General features: G+C 43.6%; 1 protein-coding gene across 2 annotated transcripts; it reads left to right on the forward strand.

Moving 5' to 3' along the window:
* The first annotated feature begins 257 nt into the window (after positions 1-257).
* On the forward strand, positions 258-16,032 carry MLEC (malectin). Of its 2 annotated transcripts, XR_013622785.1 has the most exons (6): positions 258-782; positions 1,202-1,380; positions 6,997-7,173; positions 9,482-9,539; positions 14,591-15,440; positions 15,488-16,032. XR_013622785.1 is itself a non-coding variant. In XM_068111292.2 (5 exons), exons 1-5 carry the CDS (start codon positions 614-616, stop codon positions 14,836-14,838), a joined length of 831 nt encoding a protein of 276 aa, XP_067967393.2. In that variant the 5' UTR covers positions 580-613; the 3' UTR covers positions 14,839-16,032. The 2 variants fall into 2 exon arrangements, 1 of the variants encoding a protein (XP_067967393.2); XM_068111292.2 differs by having other exon boundaries at positions 580-782; positions 14,591-16,032.
* The last annotated feature ends 491 nt before the right edge of the window (positions 16,033-16,523 follow it).

The raw sequence follows: 16,523 nt of genomic DNA on the forward strand, positions 1-16,523 counted from the left end.
TCGCACGTGGAGTGGGTACTCTGCTCGTTTACACTAATAAAGGTTTGTGAAAGTGTGATGACGAAACTCAAATGGTAAATTGACATTTCAGGTCAATCGGATAAAAAATGACGATTTTATGTGACTTTGACCTTTTGAGAAAATTATAAATTAATTATGAAAAATACGTGAAAGCTGGAATCGATCGAAACAGAATAAACTACGATTTCATTGTAAAACGTCCAGCAGGCGTCGCCAACAGAACCGCTACCAACTACACCGCATGGATCGCAATAACAAGCAAAGGATCACGACGTACGACGAGACGCAAGAGTTAGAGACGTTTGTGCAAATGTAGTGTGAAAATGGGGACCGACGAAAGACGGTGGGTCCACCCTGTTCACCGACGCTGTGTGGATCGAATTCCTTCATCGTTTGGCCTCTACTTCCCAAACCTCACGTGGAGTGGAGGTAATAGGTGAGGAAACAGTCACAGCACAGGTACGACATACGGAAGATAAAGTGCACGTTTTGTGAAATATTCCATGCGATATATATACGGACGGGGTGACTGGACTGGGTGAAGATGATTGAGGATGAAGAAGAAGAGGCCTGAAGAGGAAGAATCAGTCAGATGGCGTTTTGCTTTCTGCTGCTCTTGCTGCTCTTTCCGGGTTCTTGGGCCGATTCTCTCGCCGAAAGGACAGTGTGGGCCATAAATGCAGGGGGAGATACGCACACGGACCAGTACGGGATCCAGTACAGTTCAGATTCAGACCCGTTGGACGGGATCACAGGCACAGGTGTGGCCGGACGGGCAGGGAATCGGAAGGCGTCTTGTTGAAAATTAAAAACTTTGACGACCGTTTTTTAAAAATGTGAACCCGTATTTAACTAACCCTGTAATATTTAATCCCTTCCATATGCTACTGGTTAAAAAAGGTGTTGAAGTGAATTTGTACAAACCCACGTGACCGTTACTGTTGCTGTTTTGGATTGTGGACAGGTGAACCACGTACCTGTCCTGAGATCATTTTCAAATCATATTCTCGCAGATCATTCAAAGTCTCTAATTCGGTCCGACCTCACTCCATCCAAATAAAGCTCACCTTTTGCATCAATCACCTCCACATGTCATCTCAATTCCCCATTTCCCATTCATAACTTTCTAATATTCACCTCAGATTTTTTTTTAATTTAATTAATTTTTCTCTGTTTCCAGCATCTGACTATGGCCTTCAGATGTCCATCGGACGGGTTCCTGATGAGGACCAGATACTCTACCAGACCGAGCGATGGGCAGACACCACATTTATGTACGAATTGGACATCCTTGGAGATGGCCACTACGTCATCGTGCTCAAGTTTGCAGAAGTTTACTTCTCTCAACCTCAGCAGAAGGTTGGACGAACATCTGCGGACGTTTTGCGCACTCAGACATTCTTTGCTCCATTTCAGTTGTGTAGACTGCAAGTTGTCTTTTTCTAGTGTTTCTTCACTCACGTGATACCTTCAGTTCTTTTCTTCAGAAACCATATTTTGTGGTCCGTCATCCCTTTAATAGACACTAGTATATATAGGAGGGACCCGCGGAACTGAGGTCCGTGGAAGCCTCCCTTTTTTGGGGCGGTGTATAGGCAACGAATCACTGCCCTGCATGCTACGGGAAGTTTATGCTTGGCAGTGTAAATGTAGAGCATGGCGACTACAACACCGATAAACAGAGACCACCACACCTAACAATGTAAAGACCGGTAGTCTAATAACGGCATAGCCAGGCTTGTTTGATAATTTAGTTGAAGAGCATCGATGACCTGGGTGGAGATGCCTGTTCGGAGGTATTAATTTTTTGGACTTCAGGCATGGGACAGCCGGTTCTGAATGATTTGGGTGAAAGAAAACCAGCAAATGGCAAACGATGAACAAATAAATTCATTATTCCAATCACAAATTAATACGAAAGTGTTAATATATCAAAGTATCATCACAGTAAAATATGCAATTTGGTGTGTGTCTGTCTGTCTGTCTGATGATTTTTTTGACCGCGATACATTCTGTCGTTACTTATCCAATCTCAACCAAACTTGACAGGATGACCAAGGGTTACACAATGAAGGTTGTAGCGCATTCATTTCCCCCCCTCCCCAAGGGGGTTTTCTCCCCCGAGCGGGTTTTCCCCGCCATTGCCGTCATTGGGGTTGCACATTGAGGTGTATATCCATGTTAAGTTAGCTTTATCGTGGCGTTTTTCCAAGGCCGCGTCAAATAACAAAACTAACGATAATAGCATAATATTAATGTTATTACAAAACAATATTAATACCAATAATATCCCACCTCCCCAAGGGGTTTTCCCTCCTTGAACAAACATCGAGTCAACGTTTATAAATAACTTATCATGGCGTTTTCGTGGGAGTAACGGCCCAATGGCCTCTACCACAAGTAAAAAATATTAGAAACCACAAACACGTATGATTAGCTTTTTAAACAGTCGTTAATGCTGTTTATAACGCTAAAAGAAATTTGGAGGAATCCTGACATTCGTGAGGTAAGTTTTACTTGCAGAACTGAGTGAAGATCTACTATACTCTATATACCCCACAAAAGTTGGGTTCATAACATGACCCTTCCTGCAGCTAATGTGGTGTTTTTTCGTAGCGAACTTTTGAAACTCGCTCCTGCTGTTTAACATGAAACTAAAAGGGAGGAAGCCCGGGTTGTGCTCATTTGCCAAGGAGATAGCTAGCACTTGCCAAGCCAGCCGTTCCTTAACGGTTTTGAATGGAGTGCTTGCTCGAATGCTAAAACCACTTGGTGATATCTCCACAAGAAACTTGGTAAATGAACACACATCCAATGTTCTTGAGACCCGACCATTAATCGACTGTAATCTTTATACCCCAAAGAGGAATGACCCTTCCTGACGCTCCCATAGTGAGCGGGTGTACTACTAATGTTAAATCATGATTGTATTGAGATATTAATCCAGCAAACCATCGTCATCTGTTAACTTCCGGATTCGGGAGCAAGGTCCATGTCGATTGCATTTCAAAATAACAATTGTATGGAGGAATTTCTGAAACCTCCAACCTACCATATGGCACCTGCTGTGACCCCAAAACCTTCCACAGAAGGTTATTATATTTCCTTTTAGTAAAATATGCAAATATAATGGTTACTAAACATGCCCCACTGTCATGTGACCAGATCCTCAGCTCTGATTGGTGTACGTTTGTGGGGACATACGGACAGACAAACGCTGTTCCAGACAGCATTGCCCTATGGGCTATGCCGTAAAACGCTTAAGGGAAACGACTAGGTAAAGCAAAGATGTGTTCAAAATTCTAAAGAAAAGATAATTTTGAAAGGTGAGCTTTTCTTTTCAGTTGAGAAACAGGTAGAAGATAAAGATTGAATCCTCGCTAGAAGAGAATTCCATATCTTGGGAGCATACGCCAAAAACGTGCGATCACCAAAACTATGCGGTCTTGTAGGAAGATGTGATGGATGCAACATCTAGACCTCACCGTCGACAACATATAACAAGCGGATACAGATGTACACGTCACTTCCAGGTTGGCGGGCCCGGGAAGCGGCGATGTGCTTGCTGCTCACACAATAAAAACCACTCTGAATTGAGCTGAATTGGTGTTCTTTTGGTGGAACTACAGAGAAGAATTGCAAGAATGTTCAAGTTGTAACATGATGAACGGGGATGATGTACGCCGAGTGTTGTTATTTTGACTAATCATTCCAGCTGCAGAATTCTCGAGGAGTTGCAAGCGTCTGCTCAGCCTTGTTCGCACCTCGTTTTGAACCATTCTCCCTGACCGACCTAAACCCTGCCCCCTTCCCCTAAACCACACCTACTTACTCCAAACCACGCCTTCTTCCTCCAAACCACGCCTTCTTCCTCCAAACCACGCCTTCAATGTGGATGTGGAGGAGTGGTAAATCCGGCCGAAAAGACGCTCAAAATGATCGTCCACCATGCTCGTATCGCACCTACGGCGTCACGTTTCCAGTCACGTCAGCTGACTTCATGACGTTGTATTCACCCATTCATTCTGGTTTTCCATTGTCACATTTTACTTCAGATATTTACAGTTAGCAGTCTAGCCTCAAACATTATAAAATCCTAAATAGGCAATTCATTCCAAATCGTAGTAGGTGTAAATTGGTAGGTAGGCCCAATTGTAGGTAGGCTTAAAGCTGTAAAACACATCAAAACACGCTCGTGTATTCATCGTCACGGTTATCGTGTATTCGTCATCAATGCAATATCGATGTTAATTGTCTTTTCTGTTCATTTTCATCGCGACTACTTAATTTCAATTGAGTGTTGTATTTTGAAGACAAATCAGAACATGAATCGGAAAACAAACCTGTAGTTCAGCAGTACTTTGGCTCTGAATTTGACCCAATCGCACATGGACGGAGAGTGAAATAACTTTTTACCCTGTCTACCTGCCTGGACACAAACAGTCACAAATAACTAATGTAACGTGTTAAATAAGGTGGTGTAAAAGCCTTCCCCCCACTTTGGGGCCAACCTGAGTCCACTGACTAGTGTCAGGTGAGCAAGGGACACCCCAAACCTTCTCACTCTTTCTCTCTCTCTTTCTCTAATTTCACCGGAGTGATTGAGACCGCGCCTTTCTTTTGTATAGTGTAAAATAAATGTGTAAAAGGTTCTTTCTGTGCGAGGGGGTTAACTTATTTTGCGTATGACGTGACACTGCATTGTAAATGCAGCCTTTATTTTATATAAACTGTTCCTTCTCGGTTGTCTGTTTCCCAATGAATTGGTTAGACACTACGTACATAATAGATAGATGGGAAGTTGTGCCCCAGTAATTCGCTGTGCTAGTTTAGCCGACCTCCCACTTATGGTTTCGCTCGGCCATACATAATAAATAGATACAAGGTGTGAGGTCAATAGCAGGGTTCTCCATCTAGGAGGGCCAATAAGATAACGCGAGCCTTGGTGCGGGGACCCTGCCAGATTTATTTACTGCCGAGTAGGAGGGATCCGCACACTCCCCCGAACCCATAACAATTTTACGTCATCTCAACCAATCAAATTTGCTGCTTGCACACCGCCCCATGTTCTTTTTTTTTCTTCTCAAGACTGCGTGGGGTAAGGTGTTCATGAACTCTCTGGTTACCTCCACCACCGAGCATGAGCAGAGGTTATGCTTGTGAACAGGATATCTCAAAAGGTTGTGGACTACTTCGGACGAATCTTGGAGGACAGGACGGGTGTGTGACGAGGATTAATTCATTCAATTTTGGTGAATATATAGATCTGGAACTAATTATGAGAATTTTTTTTATTGTTCCGTGATTATTCACCATTGACAGATGGGGCCAAAAAACGATATATCACACGATATCTCAAAAAGTTGTGGACGGATTCCGATGAAACAAGGTGGATGAGATTCAGTGACAACGAGACAATTTCGATTTTGGTTCGGGTTCGGATGCAGATCTGGCCTATCATTGAGATGACATACAAAACGTAAACTGTTCAGCCTGGCGGAGGTATACGCTCTACTAAGTGCCGTTCTAGTTTTTAGCTCACCTCGAACGAAGTTCAGGGGAGCTTATGCGATGGCGCATTGTCAGTCCGTCAGTCCGTCGCTACCAAAGCAGTTTTTTCTCCGTGGGATCCTTAACATCAACGTCCATCCGATGGATGGCACACATTTTGATGAATCGCCCTGTCTGTGAAACACCAGGATGACAGTTTATAGCTGGGTCTCCATCCAAACCCAGCCGAGACTGCTTATAGGCAAGTGTGCGTACCTCTAGAGTCTTGGTCATCATTCCCAGTCCACACAGCTTTTGATACGAGTAGAAAATTCGAACTTTCAAAATGGCGGCGGCAAAATTTTGACTCCAATTAACTTTGTGGTCCGTGTACACTTTTTTTTTTCTTTTTTTTTTTAATACTGAATCGAGGCTCGTGAAAGAGCTAACATTTACTTCACAAACAAATCCACCAGACAAACAAAATATATAAAAAGAGGGAGCGGAAGACAAGATGGGGAGAGAAGGGGAAGCACACAAACACTTGAGAGCACACAACATTTGAGAGCAGGGAGATGTGTGGGAGGGAGAGGGCTTGGGGGGGGGGAGGCGTGGGAAGGGGTGGGGGGTGGGTGGGAGAAGTATAAAACACAAGGGCACCAAGGACTTCCAGGACAGAAGTTGGTATTTCAAAAAAGTGGAATTGGGGTGAAATTAGCGGGGGTAGAAAAGATCAAGGTTTTGGATGGGGGAAGATAAGAGATGGTGGTGAACAGCTGTTTTAAAGACATGGAGGGTGGAGTGGGATTGAAGAGAGTGAGGGAGTTTGTTCCAGAGGTGGGAGAAAAGAGGAATGAAGGAGTGAAGGTGAGCAGAGAGTCTTGATTTTGGCAGTTTAACCATAAGAGGGTTGCAGGCAGATCTTGTGCGACCTGGAGGAATATTTGCTGGACAGAGCCCAGAGAGAGCTGGGGGGGCAAGGCCAGAGAGGAGTCGGTAGAAGACGGAAAGACCACCAACCTGCCTGCGGTGAGTGAGTGAGAGGCCCTTGGAGTTAGCTTCAGCGCGGGAGATTCCAATGATTCTGAAAGCTTTGGTTTCAACAGCGTGAAGACGAGCTACGTGTGAGGGGAAATTATCAAGTGCAAATTAAACAATTATCACTTAAATGATATTTTAAGTCACTTAAATCACTTAAACAATTATCAAGTGCAAAGGGGGGGAAAGAAAATTCTTTCTTATTTTTTAAGTGTCTAAGGTTAATGGAAAAGAGCTTGTACCCACAATGCATGTAGTATGGGGGTATAAGGAGACTGTACCTTTACATGAATTACAAGGACAGATTTACAGGTGAAGATACACAAATTAACATGGTATATGAGATTTGTACCTTGTACCCCAGCATAATGAGCTACGTATTAAATAGATGGGAATGCCAAACACGTCAAAGCAGAACTACTTTCATCTTTTGAATCTCTTTTTCAGGTGTTTGACGTCAGAGTCAATGGACACACAGTGCTCAAGGACCTGGATATATACCAGGAAGTTGGACGAGCTACAGCTCTGGATGTGGTTGTCCCACTGTCGGTGTCTCATGGACGGTTAAGTTTGTCCGTAGGAGCCTCCAGCTTTCATGGTTCCCTCTCTATTGAGTTTGTGAAGGTGAGTGAATTACTTGTGTTTGTATAGATTTGTGTTATTTGGAACGTGCTGTACTGAATATCAATACAGTAGACGCCATTATGTGTTGGCTCATTTGTTAGTGTGGTGACCTTTGAGGTCATGGACATGGTGTGCAGTCCCCTCCATGCGCAGTCAAATCCAAATGAACTCGCTGTCCCAGTGTTGTACCAGCAGCAGGTGCTGCATCTCAGAATACCTCGGGTAGGGATGTAATGTCGGCTGTCCCATCTGCATTTAAGTTATTTAGGGATTGCAGGCCATGTACTTGCACATGATAGACGCGAAGAATCAGTCTTAAAATGGACAGAGGCCTATGAAGCCTCAGAGAAATGCGAGGAAAACAAAATAGTGGAAATGTTTTTGAAGCTCCTCCCAGAATGGGTGGAGCCACTCCCACGGCCAGAGAACCTCACACGCAGACTCACCTTAGCAGAATATAATAGAGATATTTTGACTCTGGAAAATCCTCTCTATCTCTTTGCTGATGACTCCACTCTCTGCCGCTCCATTCTTCATCCCTCAGATCGGCAGTCTGCAGCCTCCTCACTCTCTGCAGACCTGGACAAAATCACAGACTGGTCAAACAAGTGGAACATGTCTTTCAATCCTGACAAATCTCACACTCTTACTATGTACTCACCACATACAAGGATTTCATCCGCAGCTCAATGGAATACTGCTCTCCCCTCTGGGCTGGTGCTCCTGCCTCACACCTAGCTCAGCTTCACGCTGTTGAAACCAAAGCTTTCAGAATCATTGGAATCTCCCGCGCTGAAGCTAACTCCGAAGGCCTCTCACTTACTCACCGCAGGCAGGTTGGTGGTCTTTCCGTCTTCTACCGACTCCTCTCTGGCCTTGCCCCCCCAGCTCTCTCTGGGCTCTGTCCCGCAAATATTCCTACAGGTCGCACAAGATCTGCCTGCAAACCTCTTATGGTTAAACTGCCAAAATCAAGACTCTCTGCTCACCTTCACTCCTTCATTCCTCTTTTCTCCCACCTCTGGAACAAACTCCCTCACTCTTCAATCCCACTCCTCCCTCCAGGTCTTTAAAACAACTGTTCACCACCATCTCTTATCTTCCCCCTTCCAAAACCTTGATCTCTTCGACCCCCGTTAATTCACCACAAATCCCACAAACAAACTCCAGCCAGAACAGGAAGGGGAGATGAGAGAAATCCATTCAGGGCCACACGTTGCCTATGACCAGAGAGGAAGTCCGCAAGCCATGAGTGGAGATTTCCATGGATACCATAGGAGGAGAGTTTGGTGAGCAGAGCTGGGTGCCAGACCATATCGAAGGCACGTGATATGTCAAGTGAGACAGCTCTGATTTCCTGTTTGGCATTGAGGACCTCCATCCATTGTTGACAGCAGAAGCAACATGTCCAGAGTAGAATGACCTGGTCTGAATCCAAATTGATGATCAGAGATCAAGCCATTGGAGAAGAGGAAGGATTTGATATCCGAAGCAATGATGGATTCCTTGACTTTGCTGATAATTTGGAGCAGGCTGATTGGTCTGTAGTTGCTAGGATCTGTTTTTGCACCTTTTTTGTGTAAAGCGGTAACGTTTGCTGATTTCCAAGATGCTGGCAGATGACCTTGAGCAAAAGAGAGGGCGAAAAGAACAGAGAGAGGGTGAGATAGTGCGGCAGAGCAGGATTTTAGGACCCGTGGGCTGATGCCGTCTGGTCCAGTTGTAGAATCAGAGTCGAGGTTTGACAAAAACCTCTCCACTTTGTCAGGAGAGAAGGACACAGAGTCCAGGAGCAGTTGTGTTCGACTGGGAAAGGTGGGAACCGAGAGAGATGGGTTTGGGATACAAGATTTTGAGGCAAACACAGAGTTGAGGCATTCGGCTTTGTCACGTGCGGTGTCAACTGTGTAGCCATTTGAGGTAAGGGAGGGGATGGAGGGGGAACAAACACCAGAAACGGATTTGACCAGACACCACCAGGATTTGGAGGAAGGAGACAGGTTTGAGAGTTCAATCTTGAGTGTGGAGAGATAGTGCTTCCCGGCACTCCTGAGGGTAGACACACACTTGTAGACACACACACACAGTTTAATATTTAGATATTGTTTTGTAAAATTTGTGCTCTTTGCTGAGTGAATGCCGATAGAGGAATAATGCCACACTGGTGTAAGATGCTTGATTTGATAATATCGGATTGTATATGATTGAATGACATGTCTTTCCCACTCTGCTTTTAATTTCTTGTTTTTTTATGACTCGTTCCTCTTCTTTGATGTCTCTTCCTTATACTTTTTATTATTTTCATCAGGGTCACCATGACAATCCCAAGGTTTGCGCAATCGCTGTGATACGAGGAATTGTTGATGGTAAGAGAAAGGGAAATCCCACATGTACTATTGAATAACGTTTTCGCCAAAATGCTAAATATCCTTAACAATCGTGGAAATTTTACTTCCCCAAAAAGAGTAATATGTAATATGTTACCAATTGGTATACCAATTGATATATAATTGAGTCTGAAGATTATTAATGGAGCGCAGAATGACCATCCAGTGCAGAAATGGAAAACACTAATATTTAGACAATCATCTATTATCCTAACTATAATTTACAGACTGGTGTGTGTTTGTCACGCTACTCCTCCTACAGTTCTGGGACGAATACATCCAGACTTGCAACATAGGATCAGCCTGACCCAAATTAGTGTATATGGGTGTCTTTATCATTGCTGGTGGTCTTGGGGGAGGGGGAAGGAGGCGTGGACGAAAATTCTCTATGTAAATATGTATTGTGTAGCACCACCTCCAGGTGGAAGCAGGTATTACAATTCCCCACCTTTTACAGTATAGTACAGTGCAGTATTCCTGGCCCCACGTTTTCCAGTGCAGTGAGGTGTTTTGAACTATAAGCAGCAGGGATGTTTTTGCTTCCTGCACATAAACGCAGGGTTTTTTGTTTTTTTCAGGAGCGATTGAGGCAGCTGTCAATTGCCTATACACCACCCAAATAAAGGGATCAGCAATTTGTCTAACAAATGAAGGTTGATTTTTTTTGTACGTAATTTCAGTTTTAGGTAATTTCATTTCAGTTTTAGCCCGAGTTTTCCAGGCTGAATAATGTGAAAATACAGAAAGGTCACTCGTCATTTTGACTGGCTTTTCTGCTATTAATACTAAATATACAAACCCTAATGAAGACATCCTTTATTGCTTTTATTTTTTGGATCTTCCATCCCGTTGGACAATCTTGATCCAGCTCACAATATAACTAAAAAACTAAAAACTGGACAACTTGAAGAAAATTAAAAGATAAAACAACGGGCAAAACTAAGATGTCAGACATCCTGTCTGGCTTTTTCTGGTGAGGGGGGTGGGAGGGAGAAAAGGGAAAGGGAGGGGGAAAAGGGAGGGGGAGGGGAGGGGGGAGGGGAGAAGGGGAAGGGGTAGGGTGGAGGAGGGAGGGAGGGGGAGGACGGAGGGGTACACATAACCTGGGAACACACACCAAAGCTTCATGATGAGAATATGGAGAAGGCAAATGAATGATTTTGTCAAAAGGTCAAAGGTCAGTGTCTCATAAAATCATAAATTTTCATGTGATTGACCTGAAATTGTAATAATTTACATATTAGGTCAATTAACTTGTTCACCAATCAAAAGCTAGAAGCAGATTTTTTTTTTTTTTAGCTCTAAAGCTCAGAGGTCAAGGCTGCATAAAATCATCAATTTTCATTTTGGAATTTAAAAAACTATTTTCGTTATTTTGAGCATAAGGAAGAAGAATAAGATGCCTGAATACAAATGGACGTGGACGGGCTTTTCATTTTCAGATGCTTTCTGGTTTAGCAATTGCAACTGGTCTTACCCCCACCCCCTACCCCTCCCCTCTCCCCCCCCCCCCCCCCCCACTCCACTCCACCCCCATACAACTCTCCGGACTTCACGGGTGGTGTCCACACCTTTATTTAATTTCCGCACAGGTTAAAAACCATGATGCGATAAGCTCCACAAACTCTTAATCCGAATCTATCTTCAAAATTCCAACTTCAGAATTGACCCGAACAGTAACAGCAGTCCCAACGACTAAAAAAGTGTTCTTTGCTAAAAACGTTTCATTCAAAAAACGTGTCTCTGAGCAGTTCCCATGGAAGTAGGAATTAAGTTAAAAACGATTATTAAGTTGTATTTAAAAAAAAAAAAAAAACCCCAGAATGAGAATCACAACCCCGCTTAAATAAATGCATAAATACACTTATAAAATCGCAAGATATGGGTTTTCACTCCTTTTCAGATTTCACTCCAGATTTGGAGATTATTTAGTTTACAGATGGGGTGGGGAACCTCCGGCCTCCGGGCCGTATACGGCCCGCGAGACCGTTTGATCCGGCCCGCGAGGCAATTCATCTATCTATAATTCCAGTAATCTCTCCTTTTCAAGGTTTTAAATTAATCGGACAAAGGGTAACCAAGTTATGGCCAAAAACGATTCAACCAATCAGAGAGGAGCGAGCTTTCACGTGTTGTAACAGTCAACGAATGCCGAACGTGGCGAGCAGACGCTGCCTCGGACGGCACATTTGAGAACTTATTCATTTATTTGACGTTGGCAAAATATGTTGGCGCTAACAGAATAATTGCCATCAAATTAAAACTAATTTGCGATTAATCGTAACTGCGATATGCGACCTTCCGGACAGTCAAGTGAGTTCCGAACAGTCGTAACTGCGATATGCGACCTTCCGGACAGTCAAATGATCGCGTGATCTCATGTCATCATTTCATTCAGTGTATGCAAACATGGCGACTAACAAGAAAAGAAAGGTAGATGCGGAATGTCGCGCTTTCCAAGAGAAATGGGCAAACGATTATTTATTTGTGGAAGTAAAAGGCAAGCCAGTATGCCTAGTTTGTCGGGAAGCGCTCTCGGTGATGAAAAAGGCCAACCTCGAGCGTCATTACAGCTCGAAACATGCTAAACTGGACGAGTTGAAAGGACAAATGCGCTTGGATAAAGTTAACGTTCTTTGGCGGAGTTTTGGTGCTCAACAAGCAGTCTTCATAAGACCATAATCTGACCGAGACAACACTACGCATGCTAGTTTTGTGGTGAGTGAGCTAATCGCTAAGAAGCTGATGCCGCATTCAGAAGGAGAATTTGTGAAGGAGTGCCTTGTTGCCGCTGCGGAGCTGCTCGCACCGGCCAAAGTAAAATTGTTCCAAAGTGTCAGTTTGTCTCGATGAACTGTCTCAGATCGGATTACTGACATGGCACAAGATATTGAGAAAACACTGAAGGACACCGCAAGAGATTTCCAGTTTTTCTCTCTGGCCTGCGATGAGACATAACAAACACCGCCCAACTAGCCATTTTTGTGCGGTGGATTACAGCTGAGTTTGATACGAGGGAGGAGTTGCTGTCTTTGCAAGCCATGCATGGCACCACCAAAGGTGAGGATTTGTTTGAGCAAGTTGTTTTGGCTATGAACAAATTCGAACTGCAGTTTGACAAGTTAAGTGGCCTGGCCACGGATGGAGCCCCAGCCATGGTTGCCCCAGCCATGGACCCAAACCTGCAAAACCAGCTGCGAGTAGCATCATCATCACTACCACCTGACACCAAACGCCTCGCCAAAGAGAAACAGTTCCAGCCATCGCATTAGGTGAGTCCGATATATGTATTCAATAATTTAGCATGGCCCTCGAAGGATGTTCTAAAAATCGAAATGGCCCTTGACAGGAAAAAGGTTCCCCACCCCTGGTTTACAGCATCCAATCCTCATATCCGAATCCAGAATTTGATATGCTTCAATTATGTAATGATAATCGATCATGTTTCCAAGGCACGTTTGAGTTAGGCTGAAACAAAATGGCGGCTTAAGAACCCAGCGAGGTGCAGTCGGCTGACCAAGATGGCAGGCCGCCATATTGGTAAGCCACCACATCGGGTGTTTTTCTTATGAGCACCTCGTTAATCATCTTCAAAAAGGGTATTATAACACACCCACACACCCAGTTTTCATCCTTGCAATCTGTTGGAGGTCCAGGTGTATTGTTACGTGCTCCTCCCCGACCCCCTGGTCACGGTGTACCTCCGAACCCCGAGAGGAGTCACGGCAGAAAAATGTGTTATTCTGTATGTCATAGATCAATGGGGAAGCCACACCAATTGTTACTCACAAACAAATATTGTATTAAGATCACACAAGAATAACAGTACAACAATAATAGTAATCAAAAGTACAATCAATATATATATCCTATGATGGTACCATCAGTTTCGTAATATGTAACTAACTGTGCTCCAAGTGAGCGGAAAGAAGAAGATTCCCAATGTCTCTAATTCCCGGCTTCAAACCAAAGTGGATTCGCTCCAGCGATCGTCAGATCAATGTCCAATCGAGACCAGAATCCCGTTTGGGTTGGCAGTTACAGTCCTGCTGCCAAAGCTGTGCAAAGGCGCCCTCCAGGCGACTGGGAAATCCAAAGGCGCCCTCCAGGCGACTGGGAAATCACACCCTCAGGTATGGACATTCCACGGCTCAGTCGGCGAACATCCGATTTACCTTCAATATCCGCGTTGCACACACACACACCAGATACGTCTGAATGCGGTGAAAATGGCTGACATGAAGCAAAGAAAACCTTGCGCGACGCCCAAAGCGCGCGAGTCAAAATGGCCGACGGCCCGTACTCGAGACGTAACGGCCCGACGATGATTCTCTCCGGAATCGATCGCAAAACCTGACACGCAGGTTAATCTGTCACAGCGATAACCACTTTGTCGCAGGAATCCCTTTCCTGGGAAACCCAAAGTTCACTCGTGACTCTTGCTCGCCAACGTTCGCTCCAGACCGCAAAGCAACTATGCTTCTTGTCCGACTCCACTCGGTCCACCTTCTTTTTCCTTCTTCCTCTTCGTCGTCGTCCGGTTCCCGATCCGGTTTCCTGTTTCTTTTAACTCTAACTTTTTCACCTTTTGAAAACAGTTCATAAACAATAAACCTTTTGAAAACAATAATAGTACATGGAAACAGAAATATTTACAGTGGATGAAAACCACAACGGAAGTGACGAATCCGTAACAGTATGCATACAAAGTCTGGGGCCGCTAGGTTTCATGGTTTTGGAGTTATTGAGGAGACGGACGGACGGACACTGCCTTTTATTTTTATATATGTATGTATATATATATATATATATATATATTCCAAAAGGAATGCATAACACAAATGAAATTGTTTTTTGATTGATTAACTTTTTCAAAAGAGGAAGAGTGCAAATGGAGTATGTTGGACAGACTGATACAATGTGTTTCGCTCATGATTTTGGAAGAGAGAAATTCCATCTAGATCTAACTCTTGTCTCCTGTCTTTGTCCTCTTTCCACACTTATTCCCCATTCTCTCTTTCCCTCCACAGACATCCCTCCTTTGCCCCCACTTCCTGGCCTCAATCCAGCCCCTAACCCCATTTCTCTAGGAGAAAGCTCTGGAGAAGCAGATGGTCGATTAGACTCAGACAACAATATGTCCAAGTCCAAGCGCAAGATCTTGTCTGGTCCTCGAACACCAGACCCTTATTTGTCAGACCAGGGTAGCATTATGGTTCCAATTCTCGTGGCTTTTGGAATATTTTTGCCAACTTTGTTTTGTTTGTGTCGTCTCTAGGTAATTAATTTCTCTTTTTCCTTGGTTTTTTGTTGTGATAAAAATATTGAGATACTTGTGGATTTTTTTTCTTCTTCCATCCTCTTGGATTTTTAAAGAAATGTAAATGTTTTGTATCGTTCTTTTTGAACCTTTATTACTTCATTGATGATCCTTCATTGATAGTTTGGTTTGACACGTCTCAAAACTATTCGTCACTTTCTCTCAAATTGAGAAATTTGTTTTATTTATTGATTAATTTATTTGTACATACAGTATATAAATATTTTAAATCTGTGTTTCTGTAGGCCTGTGTCCCATCCTAGACCTCCCCAACACTGCTATGATTGGTGAATTCTGACTTCACAAGACTCTGGGTTGAGCAAATCAGTGGGCGTAGCTCCATAATGGGCGTGGCTACGTCGTGACAGAGAAGAGCTGTAAATACTGTATAGCTAGCTGGAGTATTGGGAATAAAATGAATTGAGATAACATCACTAAAAGAAAGGGGGGTGGCGGGAGTTGGGGCGGGGAGGGGTGGCTGTTGCTGGGCAGAGTGTAGTGGTTTTTTTGGGGTGGGGAGTGGTGGCTTTTTGGGGGTGAAGAGTGGTGGCTGTTTGGAGGTGGGGCATGGTGCTGTTTGGGGGTGAGGAGTGGTGGCTGTTTGGAGGTGGGGCATGGTGCTGTTTGGGAGTGAGGAGTGGTAGCTGAGTGGGGTTGGGGAGTGGTTGCTGGAGGTGTGGGGGTGGTGGCTGTTCGGTGGGTAGATTGAAAAGGAAGTTCGTGTTATAAATGTAAATATTCGTACATTTAAGGGTACAAGTTGGATGTAAAAGTGCTTACATACCATATTGAAGGGTCGTTTTCATATCCAGTGTTGCCATTCTTTACCACATTTCAAACATTGTGTGATGTATTACAATGCATGCATTTGCTGTCGGTTGTTTTGCACTTTGGTGAACTCCATTGCATGCAATTTGAATTTCTTTCACATGAATGTAAAATACTGCAATATTAGATCATTATGAACATCTGCAGATGAAAGGGAATGGTGAGTTTTTAAAACATGATGGAATGTTAGTTGAAGAATGTAAATGTTAAGCGACAACAACAACATCTGAGTTGTGGAATTAAATTGGCCAAGATAATGACACAGAGTGAGGAATAAAGTCTGGGTGTCTTGCTAAGTACAGATACCCATCTGCTTTACTGCTATTACTCTGCTACAGTGGTATCTATATATTACATATGCAAGTTGGGATGGTCACAGAAGATTGGGAAGTGATAAATGGAGAGGAAGGGAAATGTACAGCAAAGAGCTGGAGGGTTGGTTGGGGATTCAAAATGTCAGCCATTTGTGTAAAGTTTACTGTCGTGGCCAAAAATATTGGCACCCTTGCACCTTTTTCAAATAATGCACCATTTCTTCCAGAAAATTGTTGAAATTTTAAAATCTTTTGGTATCCACATATGTATTTCTTTGGTTTTCAGTGGAACAAAACAAAAAAAGCTGAAAAAATGACGAAATCTTAGCTCATTCCACACAGAAGTCCGAAAATGGCCTGGACAATATTGTTGGCACCTTTTAGAAGTTGATAGAAATAATTAGATTTCAAGCAGGTGATTCTCCTTTACTTTGGGAATTTTTTTTTTTTTTTTGTGGTATACAAGATCGAGGCTCATGAAAGAGCTAACATTAATCACAC

Source organism: Myxine glutinosa, chromosome 3, assembly GCF_964187855.1.
Source record: "Myxine glutinosa chromosome 3, kmMyxGlut1.1, whole genome shotgun sequence".
Lineage (NCBI taxonomy): Eukaryota > Metazoa > Chordata > Myxini > Myxiniformes > Myxinidae > Myxine > Myxine glutinosa.